Consider the following 21,847-nt stretch of genomic DNA (forward strand, 5'->3'; position numbering starts at 1 on the left):
TGAAACAGATGTTTAATAGGAGCCTTCCTACAACCTTGTTTTCCAGTTGTTTTGCACAACTCCTATCAGCCACAGCCAGCATGGCTGTGCTGGCTAGGAACCATACAAGTTACAGCCGCAAACATCTGAAGGCTGCTTAGTTGGAGACGGCTGCTATGTAGGGATTGTCAACTATATAGTAGGGTTGCCATATTTCAAAAACATCTGGACAAATAAGTTGTTGAGTGGTAGTGGTTGGTGGTTTATTTATTTATTTTTGCCAAAGTTGTTGAGCTGTTGAGCATTTTTTGTGAAATCTCAAAAAGAAAAACCGATTTTTTTCCAGCAATTTTAAATGAAATTCATCGAAATCTACCGATGGGGCTGCCATACATCCAGATTTTCCTAAACATTCCAGTGATTTCCTCCCGGATGCTGTTTACGAGGGCTGAATACTGGCTATGTCTGGAAAATTCCAGTCGTATGGCAACCCTGTTCCAGATGTATGGCATATAGGGATCATCAGCTAGATTTTGAGATCTTCAAGTCAATAAATGTACTGATTCCCCCAAGTCCTTGTTTCAAGCCTGCCTGACTGGGGTGTGTTGTTTTGTTCATGTAGAAGCCAAGAAAACCAGCCTACAGTTTGCCCTACAGCTGAGCATCTTACAGCCCACAGTCACTGTAATCTAGATCATTAGTGACATTCAGCAGATGGCATTTGGAATTAATTTCGAATGGAAGGGGAGACAGAGTATTCTATCCTGTTTGTTCCAACCTTGAAATTAAAGATAATATACTTAGATATCACTGTATCATTAATTCATAGAATCATAGAGTTGGAAGAGACCACAAGGGCCATCCAGTCCAACCCCCTGCCAAGCAGGAAACACCATCAAAGCATTCCCACCCACCCCCTTTCCTCCCAGTAGGCAGAATTCTTTTAGGACACAGAACTATTTTAACAGAAGTATGCATACAAGAATCTGTTTTAATTGGAGGAAATGCAATGCCAGCTCCTGCTACATTGTGTCCTTATGATTTCAGCAACTAATGCAGCTGGGAGCTAGTTGTACATTCAAAAAAAATGTTTAGACAGGTTTGCTAAAAGGATGGATGTTGAAATTTCAGCATGGAAATTACTCTGGGATAAATGAAGATAATTTCCCCCCCATTCTAAGTGGTGCTTTGTCTTCTGTGTCAAAAGCAGCTAATCAAAGCCTACTTTGCAGTACAGCATCACACACACTGATTGCCCAGAGGCTTCTGCAGCCAAAGAGAGTTGCTATGGGAATCAAGAGGGCACTTGGAGACAGGATCTGGGGCTTGGCTCTCTCCCGTCCATGGCTGCTGCTGGAGTCACAGGAATGAACAAAACGGAAAGGAGGTGGCAGAGAGGCACAAGGAAATGCATGCATGTTAAGAGGAGGGACTGCTGTAGCTGGAGACACTGGAATGGAGTAAAGCAAAGACACGAATGCATCTGGCAGTAGTGGCTCTGCTTGGCTTGGCTGGACCTGATTCCTGCTGTAGAGTTAACCTAGCAGAACTACAGGTAAAGTCTTGACGGTAGCAAGTCTTTAAAAAGATGGGATCCAGCTCATCTACATACCGGCCCAAGTATGTGTATTTGGATATCGGTGGAAGAATTCAGAAGGTACTTTTCACTCATTGTTTCTTTGTCGATAAGATCACATTTGCATTAAACTGGAATCACTGTTCAGCTGCTGCTGCTGCTGCTGTTTTCCTTTTCTATGCTGTGAGCTTTGATTGCATCCTCATTCAGCTGAAAATCTGTCACCTTTCTTTTGTGAAGCAGCCTTGAAATATGAATGAGTCCATTTCTGCACAATCTTTCATTTTGCAAATGACTATGGTAAACAGCACAAGAACTCCGAGAGCAGCCTTCTGGTTTCAGGATAGCAGAGATTTCGGGTGCCTGTGTGTATTCTCACTTGTTCGTACAGTTTCTGTGTGCTCTACTAGAGATGTGAATGCAAAGTTACAGAGGAGTTTGAAGATCCAGTGCCAGTTCTTGTGCCAGCAGTTCACAATGTAAACACACACTTTTAAAGATCCAAGCATTTGAATGATATAAGTAGTTTAGAGCAGAGGAAAGTATATTAAAATTATAATGAATTGCTTTCCGAAAATAAGGTCTGCTTTTAATGTTCTTTAATAGTCTCAAGGTGACTTGTATGCATATTCATGCATGTGTGTGTGTGAGTGAGTGTGTGTGTGCACGCACACGCATAACATTAAATTTCTAGCATAACTTCAAATATTGGTTTAGTTGTGGTGGCATTAGCAATGTGTCAAAGTTAACAAAGGAGCTGAATCTGCAAGCTAACTGGTGCAAAATTATAGTCCATGGTTTGCCTTACCTGAGATGCCAGAGGGACCCCAAATTCTTTACAAGAAGCAATGATTTGAAAAAGCCAAAGTGCCTTATTTTTTTTAGCTGTATACTCCAAGTCATTATGGAAAGAGGGCATTGCAGATGGATTGTTCGCCTCTTTCCTCTGAATACCTAATTAGCCATGAGGACTAATTTTAGGATAAGCATCTTCTCCCCTATTCTGCCTTAATATAGTCTACAGCTATGCCACTGGGGGGGGGGGGCTTTCCACAGACAGCTTTGTTCATCAGACTAGCCCTTTTCTATAGTTTTATAGAACCCTTGCCATGTAATAGAACAGGTTGGGGGCAGCTTTGCTCTCAGGAGAAAGCCTTGCTGCTGGGTCTAGAGTAGGGCGAAATAGCAAGGGTGCTAGTGGCAAGGGATCATGGAAAAATAACAAAAATTGAACTACTAATAATAATGCCTTGCCTTTTAAAATTGCAGAGAATAGGTGAAGAATGACTATTAGCAACCCTGGCAGTGTATATTTATACTTCTCAAGCAGTTTATACCAAATAAGGTGTTATGATGTCACAGGTTCCAAGCACAGGACACTCGCACAACCATGATGATCCACTTTCTTAAAAGGTGTTGGAGACTTCAGCTGATGCAAAATACACCTAGAGTTTTAGCGGGGCCCATCCTACAGAACATGAGACTCTGATTTTCACGGGCTTCCAGTCCATTTCCAAGCACAAGAAGTGCTGGAAATTACCTTGAAAGCTAGAAGTGGCTGTGGACTGTGGTAACCTAGGAAATGGAAAGCACCTCCTTCCCCGCTCCCCCACACGATTCTGCCTACTCACTGTGGTCATCAGAAGAAGGCTCCCCCCCCCCCCCGTCTCCTCAACCCATCACCATCATAGTTTCAGTCGGGGGAGACGCAGGGACAGACTTTTCACCTTTTCCAGGAAAACCAGTTGGCCTGTTCATTGTTGACATGCTAGCATATCATCGACAGCATTTTTGCTTTTACTTTTGGTTTGGTTTAATCGCAACCACTACTCCTGTGGTGCTATAGTATTGTGTGATTGCTGCTTTGCAGTTTGTGAGTGCTTTTAAATGATGTTTTCCTTTATCCTTCTAGTGTCTTGTGAGTCACTTTGGGGGCCCTTTGGCCCCAAAGAAAGGGCAGAAGTATTTTGATTCATAAACACAAACCCTATTAATTACAATATCTGCAGTAAGCAGGGAGATTGCATTTCCCCCAAACAACTCGGCAGGACGGTTTTGACTGCAGGGGAAATGCAATTTCTCACTGTTAGGGGATATTGTCTGGATTTTCTACAGATAACACATTTCTCAGATGAAGGGAAGAAACAATCTGGAAAGACCCTAAGGGCGTTTGACAGCATTACTATATCCCACCAGCATCAACATTCTCTTTCCTGCTTCAGTTTCACCAACAGTCATTATAATGGGTTGTCTCAGCTGTTTGTGTCTTGGCTTGTCTGCTTGAGGCCTACAGAATCCAAATGAAGTCCGCTGAGGGTAGGCTGGAACTGCAAAGATAAGCAGACAGCAGCAGGTAGCAGAAACCAACAACTGGGTGGTCACAGGAAATCTGGTGAAGAACATCTAAGAGGAGTATCTAGGTTATCAGGATAAAGAATTTGCTGAACCATGGACCAAAGTAGACAACTTGCTCCAACAAGTGCCAGAGTTGAACTGATTTCCTGTATGTTGGTATATAGACCATGGTATCTGAATTAAACTCCAGCCTTCCTTGGTAAGGAAGGAGTCCTTAAACAGTCTAGGCCCTGGTCAAAAGGAGCAAAAACTTCTTTGGTGCTCTGTGGTTTGTTGAGGTCCCTCTGGCATCTCAGAAAAGAACTGTGAGGTCCTGGGCATTTGGTGAGGTAGATTCACATGGCAGATGCTTGCTTGTGTGGTCAGGGCTGCTGGCTCCTTGGTCTCTTCCCGACAGTGCTTCTTCCTTCCTGTTTCACTGGGCTGCAGGGACGACATGGTATCTGTGTCCACTGGGGTCTGGAGATGCTTTCACGCCTTTCTCTGAATTAGTACCTGTATCTGGCGGATTCTGATCATACACAGAGAGATGAAGCAATTTTGCATGCTCATTTAAACCTTCCAAAGCAAGATGAGAAGATGCAAAATTGTAGGTTCTGCTCATGAGAAACAATTCAGATGGCCCATTAGCCTCAAGCATCTTTGGATCTAGAAACGAACTTAAGCAGCCAATTATTAGCATGCTGGTCATGTGATTTGGCCCTAGTTGCCCTCATCAATACATTTTAAGCATACCACAAACATGATAGTGGGACCATGATAGTGTCCCCTAAATGCAACAAAAAAGAAAGAAAGAAATCTGGAATGGTTAGTTTGATTTTATCTGGTCATTGCAAGCCATAGCCAGGTCTATGTGAGCGCAGAAGTACTGCTTTGAACCAACTTGTCCTTTGCCCTTGGATCATCCTTCATTCAAAGCATGTATAATATATGTTGATGCATATAAATTTCTTAATCGTTATTTTTTACTAATATGTACAAGGCTTCCAAAAAGCAAAATATCAATGCCTCTCTAATGTTTGGTCTTTGTATCTATAGTGATTTCTCTGTGACTATCAGCTCCTTATCATGAGCAGAGAGACGTATCTGAATTCAATTAAAAAGAATGACTCTGGAACATTAAAACAACTTTGGCTTATTCCAAAATCTTGATTCTATGCCTCCTACCATGTACAAAATGTAATATACTTTGAAAACCCTTCATGCAACACTTTTTAAATTGTCTCCCCACCCCACAAAAGAAAATAATAATAATTTGGAGTGAAAACACACACAAGCATCTGGCTTTATCCCAAGATTACTCTCTGAAGAGCACTTATATTATTGAAGGACTTGGAAGATAGACAGCTGCCTGAAATTCTAATACAAGAACTTGCTGTATAGATGTTATCCATTTCATTTATCAGTGGTGAAATTCTATCTGTGCGATGCTTGTGGGTGGGGAGGCAGAATCTGGGAAGTCAGGAGAGGCAGATTCTATCTCATTTAGTCAGGGTTCAGTTAGAGGTAATGCAGGAGATCATTTTTCTCCCTGCATAAAGATATAATTAAAATAACTTGAACTTTTATCTCCCAAAGAATGTGGTTGCTGGTGGGAGCTCATTAAATGAATTCTAAGCTATACTTCGACTTGACCCCACAGGGAGACAAAATCCTCCTTGTGCCATTGTCCCATATATTTGAAAGGATTTCACTGCAAACTGCAAATCACAACACTTCATACATTACATTACAAAAGGCATGGGCATCGGAGCATGTGTGAGGGCTACAGATGAGTAATACCATATATAAAACCCCTATGAATGCATGGATCCAATTAGAGGGTTACTCACGGACCAATTAAAATGGTGTTGTTAAATTACATACTGTATTTACAAAGGGAATGTGACATTCTAATAGAAGTAGGAGTGTCCCCCTTTTCTATCAGAAGGCCCTGCTTATTGGCCCCACTGCTAGCCTTCATTTAAAAAACAATAAATGGGTGTCTTGGGAACTTTGGATAGGTATTTAAGAAGTGGCTTTTTGGGAACCAACAGTGGAAGATGAGAATGTAACTGGGTGTATTGACTGACTCTTGAAACATGCCTATAACCATAGCTGTCAACTTTTCCCTTTTCTTGCGAGGAATCCTATTCGGAATAAGGGAATTTCCCTTTTAAAAAGGGGAAAGTTGACAGTTATGCCTATAACTCCTCAGTGATCCATCTTTGAGAGTTGACCAGACAAATTGTGTCTACCTCCTATCAATGTGGGGTGCAAAGTGTGAGAAAAATAATCCCCCTCTGCCCCACCAATAGGGGAGTATGGGTTAGATGGCAGAGAGGAAAGCCAGCATGATGTGTGTGTGTTTTTGGTTTGTTTGTTTTAAAGCAGGTCAACATAGTAACCTCTAGAAGCAAATAAGCAGAGGAGTTGCCTTCCTTCTGCCATTAGAAGGGCAAAATAGGTAAATTACAAATACCAGTAAGTAGGCAAGACTGGTGGGAAGGTGGGGGAATAGTGGGCTAAATAGTCCTCAGTAGCCACTTGTCAAAACAGAACGCAAAAGGGTCTATGGTACCTTTCAGCAGGCGCCTTTTGTTTTAACCTTTAAGAGCTTGCTGAAAACTTTTCTCTGCTGCCAAGCTTATGCTGTCAATTAGGAAAACATCTTTCCGTAACAGTTAGTTGGTGGTCTCTGTTTTTAAATTTTGATGTGTGTTTTTTTAATTGTATATGCATATTCTTCTTATAAACCACTTTGGTATTTTTTATAATATAGCAGTATATAAATACTTTCATAAATTTATTTATTTCATAAATACCACTTGACTATAACAAATATAAACTGAGTTTAACTAGGCTCTAAAAGCCTAGCAGCATTCTTTCAAAGCACGGCTGGCCTGCCAATGAGGCAAAGTTACTGCCTCAGGTGGCGGAATCCCCAGGGGCTGCAGATCCAGCCTCCAAGGAAAGTATTGCCTGCTGCTACCATGCGTTCCTGTAGGGATGCAGGTGGCGCTGTGGGTTAAACCACAGAGCCTAGGGCTTGTCAATCAGAAGGTCGGCAGTTCAAATCCCCATGACGGGGTGAGCTCCCGTTGCTCGGTCCCTGCTCCTGCCAACCTAGCAGTTTGAAAGCACATCAACGTGCAAGTAGATAAATAGGTACTGCTCCGGTGGGAAGGTAAACGGCATTTCCGTGCACTGCTCTGGTTCGCCAGAAGCGGCTTAGTCATGCTGGCCACATGACCCAGGCTGTCTGTGGACAAACACCGGCTCCCTCAGCCTATAGAGCAAGATGAGCGCCGCAACCCCAGAGTCGTCCGCAACTGAACCTAATGGTCAGGGGTCCCTTTACCTTTACCATGCGTTCCTAGGAGGCCAGATCTGCTGCCTCTTCAGCAGCCTCCCCCCATCCCACCTCCATAGCATCCTTTCATCAAATAGGAGGTGCCATTAGTCTCCTCCCATCCCCAGGGAGGAGTTGGTGGGGGCTGCCTTCTGGGGCCTCCAGGGTTCTGCACCCACCTATTGTGAGTAAAAGAAGGCCCCTTTCCCCTTGCTACGGTCTTTGATTCCCAGTACAGCCATCAAGTAAGGTTGATTTGATCCCTAGTGTTGATCTTCACTCTGCCTCTGTTTCTGATATAGATCTTCCCTCCCCATTCTTCCCTGGTGTGAGTGTGTGTGCCTTAGGTGCCAAAATGTATTGGTCCAGCCCTGCTTCAAAGGCATATTTTTGGTGTGATTAAAACTGAATTAAGCAATGTGATGCTTTAGGTATTTGACGTTTTCAAGGAATAACAACAAAACAAATGATAGCAGCATGGCTTTTTCAAAAGGCTATGGTAAATATTGAATGCAGCTGGAAGTAGCTGGGGGAGATAAGCAAAGGACAAAATGTTAGTTCAAAATAAGGATTTTTCAACACAGTTTTGGGCCAACTTATCTATACTGTAGCATGTTGGCTAGTGATAGAATTGCTGAAGTAGTTGAGGCCAACACTTGATATAGCTCAACATCACAACTACAAGTAGCTGCAGATGCCTAAAAAACGTTTGGAAGCAGGATGTTATGATAATGATGCTCATCTCATCTTGTCAAGCACCTATCAGAGGCATACTGTTCAATAGTTTCCAATCTGGATATCTTGAATTAGATAAACCCCCTTCTAGAAAATATAGAAAAACAGAAAATATATCATCAATATAGAAGTGGTTCCTATTTCTAAAAATTAAAAATGGGCAGAGACAGAAACTACAGGTGCAAATCCTGACATAGGCTCAGTAGAAGTTCAGAATTAGACTTCTGATCAGAATTATGTATAATCTCAGTCAAAATCAGCACAAGTTTTCATTAACTGTTTTGGAGAGTTTGAAATGGAAATATCAGTTGTTCCACCTGCAAAACAGGTTTTGGGTTTTGTGACATTTAATTAGAATTTTATGACTAGAGTGATCCCAAACAATCAGGGACCACATAAGGAATGCAACGACACAATTTAGGGCATATGTAGCTCAGTGAATATGCCCACCTACCAGTTTGAAAGCACGTCAAAGTGCAAGTAGATACCGGTAAATAGGTACCGCTCTGGCGGGAAGGTAAACAGTGTTTCCATATACAGCTCTGGTTTGCCAGAAGCGGCTTTGTCATGCTGGCCACATGACCTGGAAGCTGTACGCCGGCTCCCTTGGCCAGTAATACGAGATGAACGCCGCAACCCTAGAGTCAGACACGACTGTACTTAATGGTCAGGGGTCCCTTTACCTTTACCTTTATCTCAATGAAAATTGAAGCAATGTTTCTAAGGCTGGGCACATGAGTAGCTAAACTTAACCAGTCAAAATAAAAATGTATTGTCTCTCCAAATCAGTAAAATGCTCTTAAGTTGTCTGGAGATGTGCAGCATGTTCCCTTCCCATTTCCAGCCTATTTGCAAGCTTAAAGAGGCAATTAGTGTGTAAATGATAATAAAGAAATCCTTATGTGAGTAATTGGCAGATTGTAAAAATGTCATGGGAAAGGGGAATGCAAAAGGGGAATGTAGGCAGCATTTCATTAGGAACACCCACAGACTGCAGATAAAAGTAGCCCCACACATCAGCAGCTGTAAGATGCAGAGATGCAAGAGTTTCTTACTTGCATGTGAACCCAGAATGCAAAAGGACATGCCAGTCCCTTTTCTGTTTGCATGACAAAGCTGTTCTGTGTGTCCTGTTTCTAAGTAGGAAACATGAGGAAGCTGTGGAGTGGGATGGATTTCTGAGATTCCCTTCTGAAAGGGTTAAGGAACAACTTTTTAACTACATATATACATATAAAGTGGGACCTATACATATAAAGTGGGTCTACACTGAACAGGGAGAAGGACTATGTTCTCTGGCCAGCTCCTGGTGTTGCCTGTCTGGATTAGTCCTGCCCCAATGCACTGAGTTGTAGACTTCTGACAAGGATGACTGTTGCTAATGGGTCCTGGTTGTGTGGAGCACTTATGCTTGTGCATGGGGGCAGCCCACCAGATGCCCACACTTAATTGCAGACAGTAGGGGATTGAGGAGAGCCCAGCTGCGTGGCACAGGGGTTGGGGCCAGTTGTGTGCCCGTCCCAATGGACACTTGATAACTTCATGTGTATAGGGCGCCATATTATGAAAAATTACCAAAGTCCACTTCTGATTGTGGTTCATACTTCCTAGACCAGTCTGCAGTGTAGATGCTCATTTTGAAAAGCAGTTGCAAGGCTTTATTTTTCTTTGGGGTCAGCTATGTACTGAAAGTAGCACAGCAACCTTTTCCAGGTGGGTGCTTCGTTTTTGGGAATATAACATCCCCTTTACAGCCGATTGCTATTCTTTTTTAAAAATATTAATTCTGCAGTTCATATTCTGAGATGCTTATCAAATTGCTTTATGAATCATGCTGCTTACCTGGGCCATTTGCAAAACCCCAGGGTTGGAGAAGGCAAATGAACTTTCATTAAACTGCACTGTAGCATCACATATATTTATAACATGCCTTGATTTGGCTTAGCTCTCGCCTCTGATTACTTGGAAAAAGAAAAACAGATGCTAAGTTTATTATGTCCTCCAGTTTTGGTCTTAATTAACCAGGATAACTATCTGACTTTCATTTGTTCCCAATTATATTACCATATCCCACTTATATTGCATTAATTCTGTTCAATGATAATTGATTTCAAGGCTCAGTGGCCCAGCACATTTCATAAGTTCATTCTAAGTTCAACAGCAATAACATCAGATCGAAATTTATTGCATTCATCGGCCATTAGCAGATTGGTAACATTCGGTCTGTCTATCATTTGCACTGCCAGCTGGGATGTTTCCTTCTGCTGTGATTGCAGGGAGATTTGTATTTGAGTTATTTAAAGAAAAATAAAACATTACTTTATTCCTATGATTGTAACTAGATAGGAATATAAAAAATCTGCCTCTGTAACAACCAGAACAGCACATTTGTTCAAAATGAGTTTTTTCTTTAAAACAACAACAACAACAACCTTTTGTTGAGAAAGATATGCCCCCGAGAGATGGGCTGTCCTGAATAAACTGATTTTAAAAAATGAAGCCCACGTGAGCTTTTATTTAATTTTACATCAGAAATGCTTTAATGGGAATGAAAGGAATGTGTTCAGGCACAAGATGTCACTGCTGTTGTTCTCGTTTAGCTTCTTAACAGGTTTATCCAGTGTTTCTCCTCTGAGGGGGAAGGGTGAGAGGAGGTGTTGAAGGAAATCGGAACATGAGATAAAAGTTTAATATTAAATTATAATATGATATTGATAATAATTAAACTTGGAATAGAAAAGGGGATAAGAGGCGAAAGCTATTACAGGAGAAAGAAAAGAATGTAAAAAGACCTGGGAGGAGGAATGGTTTGTTTTGGGGGAAGGGGAAATAATTTACAAATTGAGGATGAAAGAAGAATGGGAGAAGAAATTACAGAGAATAGTAAGACATTTTGAGAGGCATGTGGAGATAGGAAGAAGGGAAATGTTTTTTTTTTTTTTTAAGCCTTCTCTGCTTAGTGCCTCTGGATAGCAAATTCTGACTAAAATGGGCACTGGACTGTCACAAAAGCTCCAGAGCAAATGTCTGTAGATAGCTTCATAAAAACGTATCTGAAATTATAATGTTCTCTCCTGAGCTTCTCAGTGACTCACCTTCCTCGCCACCCACCCGCTCCACACACTTTTGAGGTCCGATTCAGTACAGAAGTATTATAATGTTATTACAACGACTTACCTAAGTGGTCCAGGACTTTTTCTCAGGGGGAACTCACCAGAACTGAGTTCCGGCACCTCTCAGGTAGGTGCCATTGCCATTATAAGACAAAATGGAACATGTTCATGGTAAGTTCCGGCACCTTTTTTTTCTAGAAAAATAACACTGCTTAAACTCCTTCAAAGCTATAGAGGTACTTTCCTTTTCATAGCCGCTGTATCAGCACTGCTGGCAAGGTTGCCAACTGAAGGCCGCACATACAACCCTCAACTTTTTTTTACCTTGGAAGCTTAACTAGTTTTATATCAGTGATCTTCTCCACTAAGTCTCTGACTGCCAGTTCCCGAGAATCACGTGAGGGGAGATCGCTATTCCACTCAAGTCTTGCTTGCCGGCTTCTCCTCGGCATCTGGTTGGCTACCATGGGAAAAATATGTTGGAATAGATGGGTCATTGGACTGATCCATCAGTCTCCTTCTCACAGGCTAAACAATTCTGCCTCAGGATTGACTGATCCTTCACATTCTTTCATGTAATTTCCCTCTTCAGCATGGCTTAACTTACACATAGGCTTCAAATCTGCTGGGAACACAAGGACTGAGTTAGTGGCCTGATATTTCTGGTGGTGCTAATCTATATCACAAAAACACTGCCATGTCTGTCACTGGTGCTTTTTTGTGAGCCTATATGAAATAAAATGATTTTGTTTATTTATTGCAGAGATAAAACCAACTTGCAAAAATTACGCAAATTGCTTCTGTGTCCTCTAGCAGTTTACTGTGTCCAACATTTGTGTGTGTGTGTGTGTGTGTGTGTGCACATGCAAATTATGCTGTTCAATTTGGTGGGGCTCAGATGCACCAACTTAATGACTATTTGATCAACTTTAATCTCCCATTAATATTATTTCTAAAGTTTGTCTTGGATTATCAAACTGCCCTATATTTACTTCTTCTCTTCTCAGATATAACCATATAAAAGAACTTAAAAGGCTTGTGAAAGTTAAGAATAGGAACCATATTCAGTATTAGGAAAAATCAAATAAATGGAAAAATCTTAGGTAAATTAATGCTACAGGGTATACGTAGAATAAGATTGCCATTGGAAGTTCTCTTTCTTCATGTCATCTTAATTGCTTCTATCTCCTTTGGAAGGTGGCCTTCAGTAAATACTGTAACTCAAGAGATATCATGGAACTCTTCTGTATTGCAACTGGTTTACCAAGGTAAATATTTTTTCAATGCAGTTCTATTTTTTATGAATGCTACTTGTGTTATTTTTCCAAAGGGCTTAGAGTGACCCCAACTAAGTCATACTGAGTAGGATTATTCTGAGGACTTCTATGAGTGTGAATTGGCTGGGTATCATGCTAGCTTTGGCCTTTTCACAATAATGAAGAAAATAGGAATCTCACAATGAAATTACAGCATGGAAAATATAATGTACATATATTTGCTTTGTTTGTTTCATTTGAAAACACTGTATTCTTCTCCTTTTGGTCTCAAAATGGTACCCACAAGCAAAAAAACATCTAAGTAACAACCACAAATAGCACAACATAAAAACTAATTGAGTAGAACAACATACCGATACCTGCAAAAAAACTCCAAGGAGACCAAATTCCTGATAGAGCTCTGAGCAAATGTCCATTGGGATAATAGCATGATGTCAGAAAGCAGGAAAATAAGCTCATCTAAATGGTGAAAATATGATAAAGAGATCAAATTTGTCATTAACTTTAAGTGTCTTGCTATTGTCTACAAGCACAAACATGAAAGATAAAATAAAACAGAATAAAACAATCAAGTATACAATATACAGCAATCCAATACATTCATTTATTTATATTTATATAAAAACATTTTTATACCATCCTCTTAAAGGTAACGGTAAAGGACCCCTGACAATTAAGTCCAGTCATGAATGACTCTGGGGTTGCAGCGCTCATCTCACTTTACTGGCCAAGGCAGCTGACATTTGTCCGCAGACAGTTTTTCCAGATCATGTAGCCAGCATGACTAAGCCGCTTCTGGTGAAACCAGAGCAGCACATGAACGGAAATGCTGTTTACCTTCCCGCTGGAGTGGTACCTTTTTATCTACTTGCACTTTGACATGCTTTCAAACTGCTAGGTTGGCAGGAGCAGGGACCAAGCAACGGGAGCTCACCCCATTGCGGGGATTCAAACCACCAACCTTCCGATAGGCAAACCCTAGGCTCAGTGGTTTAGACCACAGCATCACCTGCATCCCGTATACCATCCTCTTACAAAATGTTGAATGAATATACAAATAACTTCAAATAACCAGAAGCAAAACAGAAGCACCTTTACTGCATGATTGAAAGGAAAGGAGGTAAGGAGTCAAATGCACCTGACGGGAGTGACAGCTCCACCACTTGGGTGCTATTATGGATGCTTTTCAAAGGAGCCATTCCTGCCTTTTATAGCTTCCTTGAGCTCCTCCAGATGACCTGTTAACTGAGCATTCACCCTGTTTGCCTGCACAAAGTTTACATGGAGATTATGCAATGTTTGACCTTTATGGAGCATTTGTTCTGATTTGCTTTTATGGAGGTTATATGTCTTCCCACTAATCAGTGTTCTATCCCACACTTTTTAGTACATTTGCCTCTCACTTTTGTAACCACAAAAAGTTGGGTGGGGAGTTAAGTGGCTCTGTTGCACTAGAGTGCTGTAATTCGTGTTTATGCACAAATCTACATTTCCAGAATGCGATTCAATCCCTCCCACAAAACACTGACATCCTGGAAGCGACTCTTGACTCTGGATCTTAGACATGTTTGTAACTTTCATATTCAGTCGCATACATTCTATCTGAGCTTCTGGTATCATGGTTTGGAATAACTTTAAAATTAGAACAATGCCACATGTATATGCTGCTTTTCTGCTACTCAATAACCAACAAAAAAAGCCTGCAACTTATCATCAATAATCTAAAAACAACAACAACCACCCAGTCTTGGGAGAAGAGGTGGGGGCAGGAAGAGGAGATGTGAAAGTCCTTGACTCTATGCCAGCCTGATCTCTCTCTCTCTTCTTCACTCTCCAGTCCTGCAGCTTCTCCTGACTTTAACTCTCGTCTCCAGGCTGTTACTGGTTCCTCCAGTTCATTCATCCCTGCCTGCTCCACCACTGGTGGAGAAATGGCAGTGGCATAAGCGCTGATTTTGGGTGAGATGGTGCTAATTTCCCATGAGATCTCACTGGAAACATGCAAGATCTCTCACATTCCACAAGATCTCACATGTTTTCAGTGCCATTTCACCACTGGTGGCAGAGAAGGTGGGGAAATGGGGCACCCACAGGGGTGACACTTTGTGGGCTTCCACCACCTGAGGCAGTGGCCTCACCCCACCTAATGGCTGCGCTGGCCCTGTCTGGACCGTCTTTTTCCTGCTCATGTGTCTGCTTGCGCCCCTTGAGAGAAACCAACATTGAGATTTTATTACAATCAAGCGTTCTATATAAAAGTTGTGAAATAAGTAAATAAATTTGAATATCTCTCTCAAGCACAAAAGCTTGGGGCGAGGCAAGGCACACACAAAAAAATCCTCTCTGAGAGCAGGATGATCATTTTCATCTTCTGAAATGAGAATTAAGCCTGGACCTTATTTTGGGTATCAAGGACATGGCACCATCACATAGTTCTCTTACTTCTGTTGGCTCTCAAACATCTCTCCATCTTCTCAACAATGTGCACAGAAGTGGAATACAGTGCCATCCATCACTATTGACAGCAACAGGAGTCTGCCATAGACTTCCTTTAGATGTGGAAAACTCCCATAGGGTTGCTGATCTGGCCTGTGGCACCATTGTGCTCTTTGGACACCAATGCTGGCTTATGTGGCTCACATCCCTGTATTTAGAGTGGCACAATCAATAGCTGATGGCACAGTAGGGCTGCACTGCTTACTCCCCAGCCGAATTACTGCTGGATACCAAGAGCTGGGGATGACAAGGAGGTGACAAGGTTGACAGAACCAACCCTTTCCTCCCCACTTCCACCCTGGTGTGGAGCAGCGACTCAGATGAAGGGTGAGCAATAAAGCCTCTCCCATGCCATCCGCAACTGTTCACTTCAACAGAACTTGCACTGATGGAACCTTTTGAGGGTTGGATCATCCAGTTAGAAATGAGTCATACTTTATCTTAAAGACTCATTGATAAACATTATGTAAAATGTTAATAAGTAACATACGGTTTTCTAAATGACTAATAATGTTGTTACAGAATCAAGCAGTTGACTAGATTATCAGTGCTCTTCTAATGTCCTTAAGGTAGGGCCAGCCAGAGAACTTTCGGCGCCTGAGGTAAGATGTGCCACTGCTGAGGAGGGAGGAGACCAGTGGCAATGCTGCCGCTCTACAGGAATGTCTGCTTTTTGGCGAATGTCCAAGACATGGTGAAAAGGGACTGTTCCATGATGCATTGCTGTTGCTTCCCCTGAATCAAGCTACCGGCGAGGCCAGGTCAGGATCTCCCACTACCTGTGGAGCATGCCGCCTGAGGCAGGTCTCCTCAGATCGCTTCATTGGTGCCCTGACCATGCTAGGGTAGCAAGCTAGCATAAGGACTGCAGGGCAGACAACATGGCACACCTTTCTAGCCATTTTCCACCTCTCAGAATTAGCTGTCTCGCTCTGCCTCATGGTACATGGTCTTAAGACATGTGCTGTTCAGTCGCAACATGCAGTCACCCATGTTAACCATTCGTAAATTGCCCTTGCATTAATAAGTAGAGCCTAGTATAAAGCTTTGCAAGTCTGCAGTGCAATCAAGTCAATGTTCCTCACTGTTGCTGCTGTGTGTGCCTGCTCTCTGCTTCTATCAATGTAGGTCAAAGCACATCACCAACATGTGCTATGCTGCCTTAGACGTTTTAGTTAGCCATCTAAGCCTTTTAGGAAGACATTCATTTTTCTCACAAACATGGATTCAACGCTTTATTTCAGTTCGTCAACTCAGAGATGCCAGGATTAACCTGCCTGGCAATTGTGAGCAATATTTGACCCAGAAAACAGTTTCCCCTGGCCTAGATATGCATGGGCTGGATGTAGCAAGAGAAAGATGCTCAGCATATGCTCCAATACACTCCTCTCTGGAGACCCTGCAAGTGCCAGAGAAAATATTCATAATGCCAGCAATTCCCAAATGCACAGATGCTCAATCTGTTGTTTTAAATGTGAAAGAGATCTGACTGGCATTCCATAACACCCTCCCTACATGAAAGCCACTATATAGGGCAAGTGGAATCTGTTCCAGATCACAGTATCTCTCTGTCCTGAACATTAAACCCCGTAGAGATCCAAGTGGCAAAACACTGAGAGTCTGATGTAAGAAAACTCATGCCATGTGAAAATAGAGAAGCAAATAATCTCAAGGAGCCACCTTTCATTTTTCTGCTTCCTTCTCTTGTAGTCACATGTCAAACAGGGATCAGGGCTCGCCTGCAATGTCAGACATACCTTTGGCATTTTGTAAATAAATGCAGAGAGATGAAGCATTCTGGAATGTGCTAGAAAAAGTGCTAGCAGGGACTGGGAAATTATCCATACTAAAGCAAATGCAGTAATGTCTGACTTTGGTGGTATAGATTTTTTTTTATAAGATACAGATACAGAAATGAAGTTTTGCCTCTTAGAAGCAGACTTACACATGAACAGCCAATGCAGATGCAGTGAAACTGAAAGAAGCTGAAGAAACCTTTGTCCTTGTTTATTACTAATAGGAATGTGCATAGGAGAAAGCAGCTAAGTTTCATAATAAGTGAGGGTCAGGATTGGAGCTCTCTTCGAGGCCAGCTGCGGTGACCAGAGGCCACTTTAATCCTTAGGGTTCCTAGTTGCCTATTCCTCTGAAAAGACCTCTTCTGCCTGTTATAGGAAGCAAGGAAAGGAAAAGCTTCAAGTTTACTCATTGCACACATTACAGGGAAATGTGAAAAAAGATACAAGCCACCTGCATTTCCTCTTTCACCACTTCCTGTATCATAAGAGAGAGAGAGAGGTCAGAGCAACAAAACAATGCAAAAGGTATCGCTGTTTATGACAAGCAATGCCCGTTTCAGAATTTTACAGCAGAAATGCTCCATGTAATGAACCAGACTATCTCATTGGATATATATATTTGCTCACTATGTATTAATTATACCTTCTCATTTTCACCCATGTCACTAGAAGCATACAGATGAACCGTGATACAGTCAACAACTGCAGGAAGTGGTAAAAGAACACGTCCACAAGCCATGTGCCGCTTGTGGAGTAGCCACACTCCCAGCAGCCATGCATTCAATGCTAGTGCAAGAAGGCAGGCTATACAGTATTCACCTAGGTGTACAGGTAGCCCCCAGTTTATGCAGGGTTGCATTCCGAGGCACCGCACACTTTGGTGAAATCGCGTATGATTGAAACCCATTTTAAAAAGCCCATTCCGCCCCTGCCCCCTTTTAGTGACATTTCAGTGATGTCTTGATGACATTTCCGGGTCACTTCCAGGTTCGATGCACATATTGAATGTGCTTAAATGAGGGACTGCCTGTACATGCATATGCCTCTTCCACACAATCAAGAACTCTTGAATGATCAGGGTTCTTTTTTATGTAGATGAGGCCTGTAGGGGGTCGCTTCATTTGGGCACTCCCAAACAAATTTTTGTTCTTCTCTTAAATAATCTTAGCCATTTTCTTTCTTTCTCCCAGGTTGCAACATTTGCTTTGATTTGTCAAAACAAAGATAGTAACTTGCCACACAAGAGACTGGTTAAATAAACATAGCTTTAAACATTGTCTTCCAGGAATACAACCATTTCACTTTTCACAGTAGATGACTGTATGGTATCCATTGATCCTACCATGCCAGCAAACTCAGAAAGGTATGTATGTTTTCCTATAACCAAAGCAAGTCCAGAAGAATAATGGTATTACTTATCAGTTGTATTTTATTTTATTTCATTTTTGTATGTGAGGCATAGAGAATATGCAATGGAAGACAACAAACATTTACTAAGAGTTTTCCCCCAGAATCTCGTCCCAAAATAGCAACAGTCACATGCAATAAGGAAAGTGATTACACTGGAAATACACTGGAAAATGTGGGATAAAAATTGCTTGATACCACGCTGTGTAACCTCACTGCTAACAAATCAAAATGAATGCTCAACCAAGTGCCAGTACCATCTCACCTCCCCACAAAGTCTGTGCAACCAAACCAGGACAAATGCTCATTTGTTAACAATTTATCTGTAAGTGACCTAAAACTAATACAGCTCTAAGGTTCCTTTATTTATTCCCCCCCCTAAAATTATATGCATGATTATAGCATGTGTGGTTAGATTAGATTGGATTATTAGAGCATACAGTATATCTGTGGAACAAAATGCTGCAAAAAAACCAGTTAATGTGAAAATGCTTTTTTCCGTCCCACTCAGTTTCCTCTGGAGACACACATTTCCTAATCCTCCTTCTACTAGGAGAAGCAAACCAAAACATTATTCTGCACACAGACATTTTTGGAGGTGTGTACTCATTAATGCATAGCCCAAGGCTCTTCTTTTCCCAAAGCTCTTCATAATTTTCCCAGGCTTCTTACAATCTGCTCTGCTCATGTTATTTCCCCTGCCCCCTGCAGTTGCTTATGCTGCAAGTTTTATTCACCATTTTCTTCCCAGTCTATTCCTTGTGCTCAAACAGGGAATGTGCTGCAGTGATCAATTAATGCTTGTGTGGCTGCATGTGTTGTCAACACTGCTTGAACACAGCCAAGAGCCTCTGACACTCAAGCGGGAAGGGCTTTGCGAAATTGTATGTTCTTTTCCCTAATTAAATTCTGAGCATAACCAGTTCTACAAGCAGCCCTTCTTCCCATGTTTCATGATGCTTGCATCATTTGAAAGTACATGCTTTAACTTCCCTTTTGTCTCTTGCAGAACTCCATACAAAGTAATACCTGTGACCACTGGGCAACAAACAGGTAGATTTTATTTTGTTCAAAATCACCTTAGGCATGTTTCTCAAGTTTGTAAATCCATATTTAAATGGACTGTTAAATAATATTTCACCTATAGAGGATTTAATCCAGAATAATTTAGGAGCCTTTAAATCGACAGAAGACTTCACTTAAATCTCCTTGGTTTTAGCTCTGCTCACCATATTTTCACAGGGGGAGCTATGTTTTCATAGTATCAGCCCATAAATCTGCTATAATTTCTAAAGCTCTATAGTACTGTGGTGCAGGGGTAAATGAAGGCATTGTGACACCCGGGGCGGGGCGTCGCTACGTAGGGCGCATGTGCAGCGTTGCCACGTACGGCGCATGCGCTGTACGTAGCAACGCCACACATATGCTGTACATAGCAGTTTGCCTCCAGTGCCGTATGGACGGTGCCGGGATCCTCTGTTCATGGCTGCAGCCGCGAATGGAGGATCCTCTACATGCGGCTGTAGTGGCGCCGGAGGGATTCCACAGCTGTCTGTATGGCGCTGGCGCTCGAGCGGCGCCGGCGGCAAACCGCTATGCACAGCTCATGTGTGACATCGTTACGTACAGTGCATGTATGTGATGCCGCAGTTTGGTGCCAGCGCCGGGATCCTCTGCTCGTGGCTGAAACCGCAAATGGAGGATCCTCCACATGCGGCTGCGGTGGCACGATGGCTGCTCGTGCCACTGCGGGGTGCCTTCTTTTCACCTCCCCAGACATGGCACCCGGAGCGCACCGGGGCCCCCACCCCACACCTCCATTGTGATGTCACTGCTGTGGTGGGAAAGGCCCTCAGAACTGGCACACACATAAACACAAAATCTGGTTGCCAATGTTTAAATGCTACAGCAGGTACCCATGGAATGAACTTGTGATAAAGCAGTGGCCACAGCACTGTTGCAACTCGTAAATGGTGCCAAAGTTTTGTTGAAGTTAATGTTTGCAACTAAGGGCATGTCCAGGCTGTTGCTATTCTGTAGATAGTATTCAATCACAAACCAGGAATTCAGCTTGCACAACTGAAGTGGGTTTGGTTTTCTTGCACAACGAATCAACTTCCTCCAAAATTCAGGCTTTTCCCAATCAGGAAAGTGAGTGGAAAACAGTGGAAAGTGTGAGATAACAATTGCTCAATGTAACGTGGGGGGGGGATCAGAACAAGTGCTCAAAAAAGTATCTAACTTTGCATATCCTTCCTGAAAACTTTGTGCAAACAAAACTGGAAAAATAGTCAGTAGACAGGTGATCGGGAAGTGATGAAGCTTACTGGAGCATTTCTGTTTTGAACTCAAGTACAAAAATGCCCAAGTTGAAATGGCAAAAGAAACCACACTCAGTTGCATCATTTGTGAATGGCACACACATATTTAAATGGCTGCATTTTCCATGCAAGAGGCACAGAATTTTAGCCCAATCCTTTGCTCATGGCCAAAGTCATTAGTGTTGAGTGCATTAGTAAACGGCCATTTAAATACTCATGTGCCATTCACAATTCATAGTGCCACATTGTAGGATGTTGTTGCTATTTTTGCCACTTGAACTTGGATGTTGGTCATACATGAGTTCCAAATGTAAAGGATGGATCAACCCTTTAGGTGTTGGTACGTAAACAAAACTGCAAAAGTGAAAGAAACTCCCAATTGTAGAAGAGATAATTATGTTTTATGTGGGAATGGATGAATCCACTATTCTCATGACTGTAATTTGTTTTAAACTGCTTTTCATACTGAAGGGTGGGTAAAGCAATTATCTGATGATAGTCATGATGATCATTAAAACATTTTAAAACAATTGTGTTTTACAGTACCTTGTCCCCAATCCAGAGAAAAAAATCAGTTAAGTCCCAACAACTTCCGTGGGACCACCAGAACTAACTTTCTGTGAATAAGGGTCATTATATTTGCTTTTGGGTATTCAGAGGTATAGACTGCTGCCACTTGTGTTTTCATACTTAAGGGCTGAAAAGGTACACTTCAAGGGAAAATATGAGACTCTGGGGATTTCAGCTGAGAAAGGGGAAGAAACCTACATGCTGAAGGCGCCTAACAAAATCACAAAAGCTGGCAGGCATGGAGCAAGCTAAGAAAGGAAACAGATGGCAAAGGGGAAGGCCACAGAGGTAGTGTTTCATAAGCAGAGTTATCATTTCAGAAGCAGTTAAATTGCACCAGGCCTTTCCACAGAACTACACATGTAAGGGGAGAAGACTGAAAATGTTCAATTAAAATGGAGGCAACTCCAATGCAGAAGTACTTGCAGAATGATTTTAATAATAATAATAATAATAATAATAATAATAATAATAATAATAATTCCAAACAGCAGCAATGCTATTCTCCATTGTAATGCCTCGCCATTTATTCTTCTTAGTGCTTTCAATTATTGATTCCTTTATATTTTCATTCATTCTTTCCCATTTCTGGATGGGAGACCACATCTAGTCATGGTGAAGCAAGGGGTTTGGTGGGAAGAGCAGCAGCCACAGCAGCATGACAATTGAAACGTTTTCTTTTTGGTGTCTGCTTAAAACCTTTTTCAAGTGAGGAGCGCCACTCCACCTTCTCACCCTTGTCACTGTGTGCCTCTTCAGAAAGAGAGCAGGTGATGAACAGGCAGCAACAACAAGAGCAAGCAGGGGCAGGGGGCTTTGGGGGGGGTGCCCCCTGTGGGACTGTGGCCTTCAGCGGGTGCCCAACAGTCGCCTTAACACCAGCCCCGC

The 21,847-nt window shown here is 42.1% G+C and overlaps 1 protein-coding gene across 3 annotated transcripts in view; it reads left to right on the top strand.

Annotated features, from left to right (window-relative positions):
• Window positions 1–1,171: 1,171 nt before the first annotated feature.
• The window catches only part of PDE9A (phosphodiesterase 9A), a 73,168-nt gene continuing 52,492 nt past the window's right edge, over window positions 1,172–21,847 (top strand). Inside the window, exons 1-4 of one of the 3 annotated variants that reach the window (XM_033147083.1) lie at window positions 1,172–1,636; window positions 12,287–12,357; window positions 17,947–18,024; window positions 19,078–19,121. In XM_033147083.1, the coding sequence (XP_033002974.1) occupies window positions 1,568–1,636; window positions 12,287–12,357; window positions 17,947–18,024; window positions 19,078–19,121 (262 nt within the window). In that variant the 5' untranslated portion in view covers window positions 1,172–1,567. The remainder of the gene's footprint in view (window positions 1,637–12,286; window positions 12,358–17,946; window positions 18,025–19,077; window positions 19,122–21,847) is intronic. The other 2 variants (XM_033147085.1, XM_033147084.1) reach the window with 2 other exon arrangements.

Source organism: Lacerta agilis, chromosome 4 (assembly GCF_009819535.1).
Source record: "Lacerta agilis isolate rLacAgi1 chromosome 4, rLacAgi1.pri, whole genome shotgun sequence".
Taxonomy (NCBI): domain Eukaryota; kingdom Metazoa; phylum Chordata; class Lepidosauria; order Squamata; family Lacertidae; genus Lacerta; species Lacerta agilis.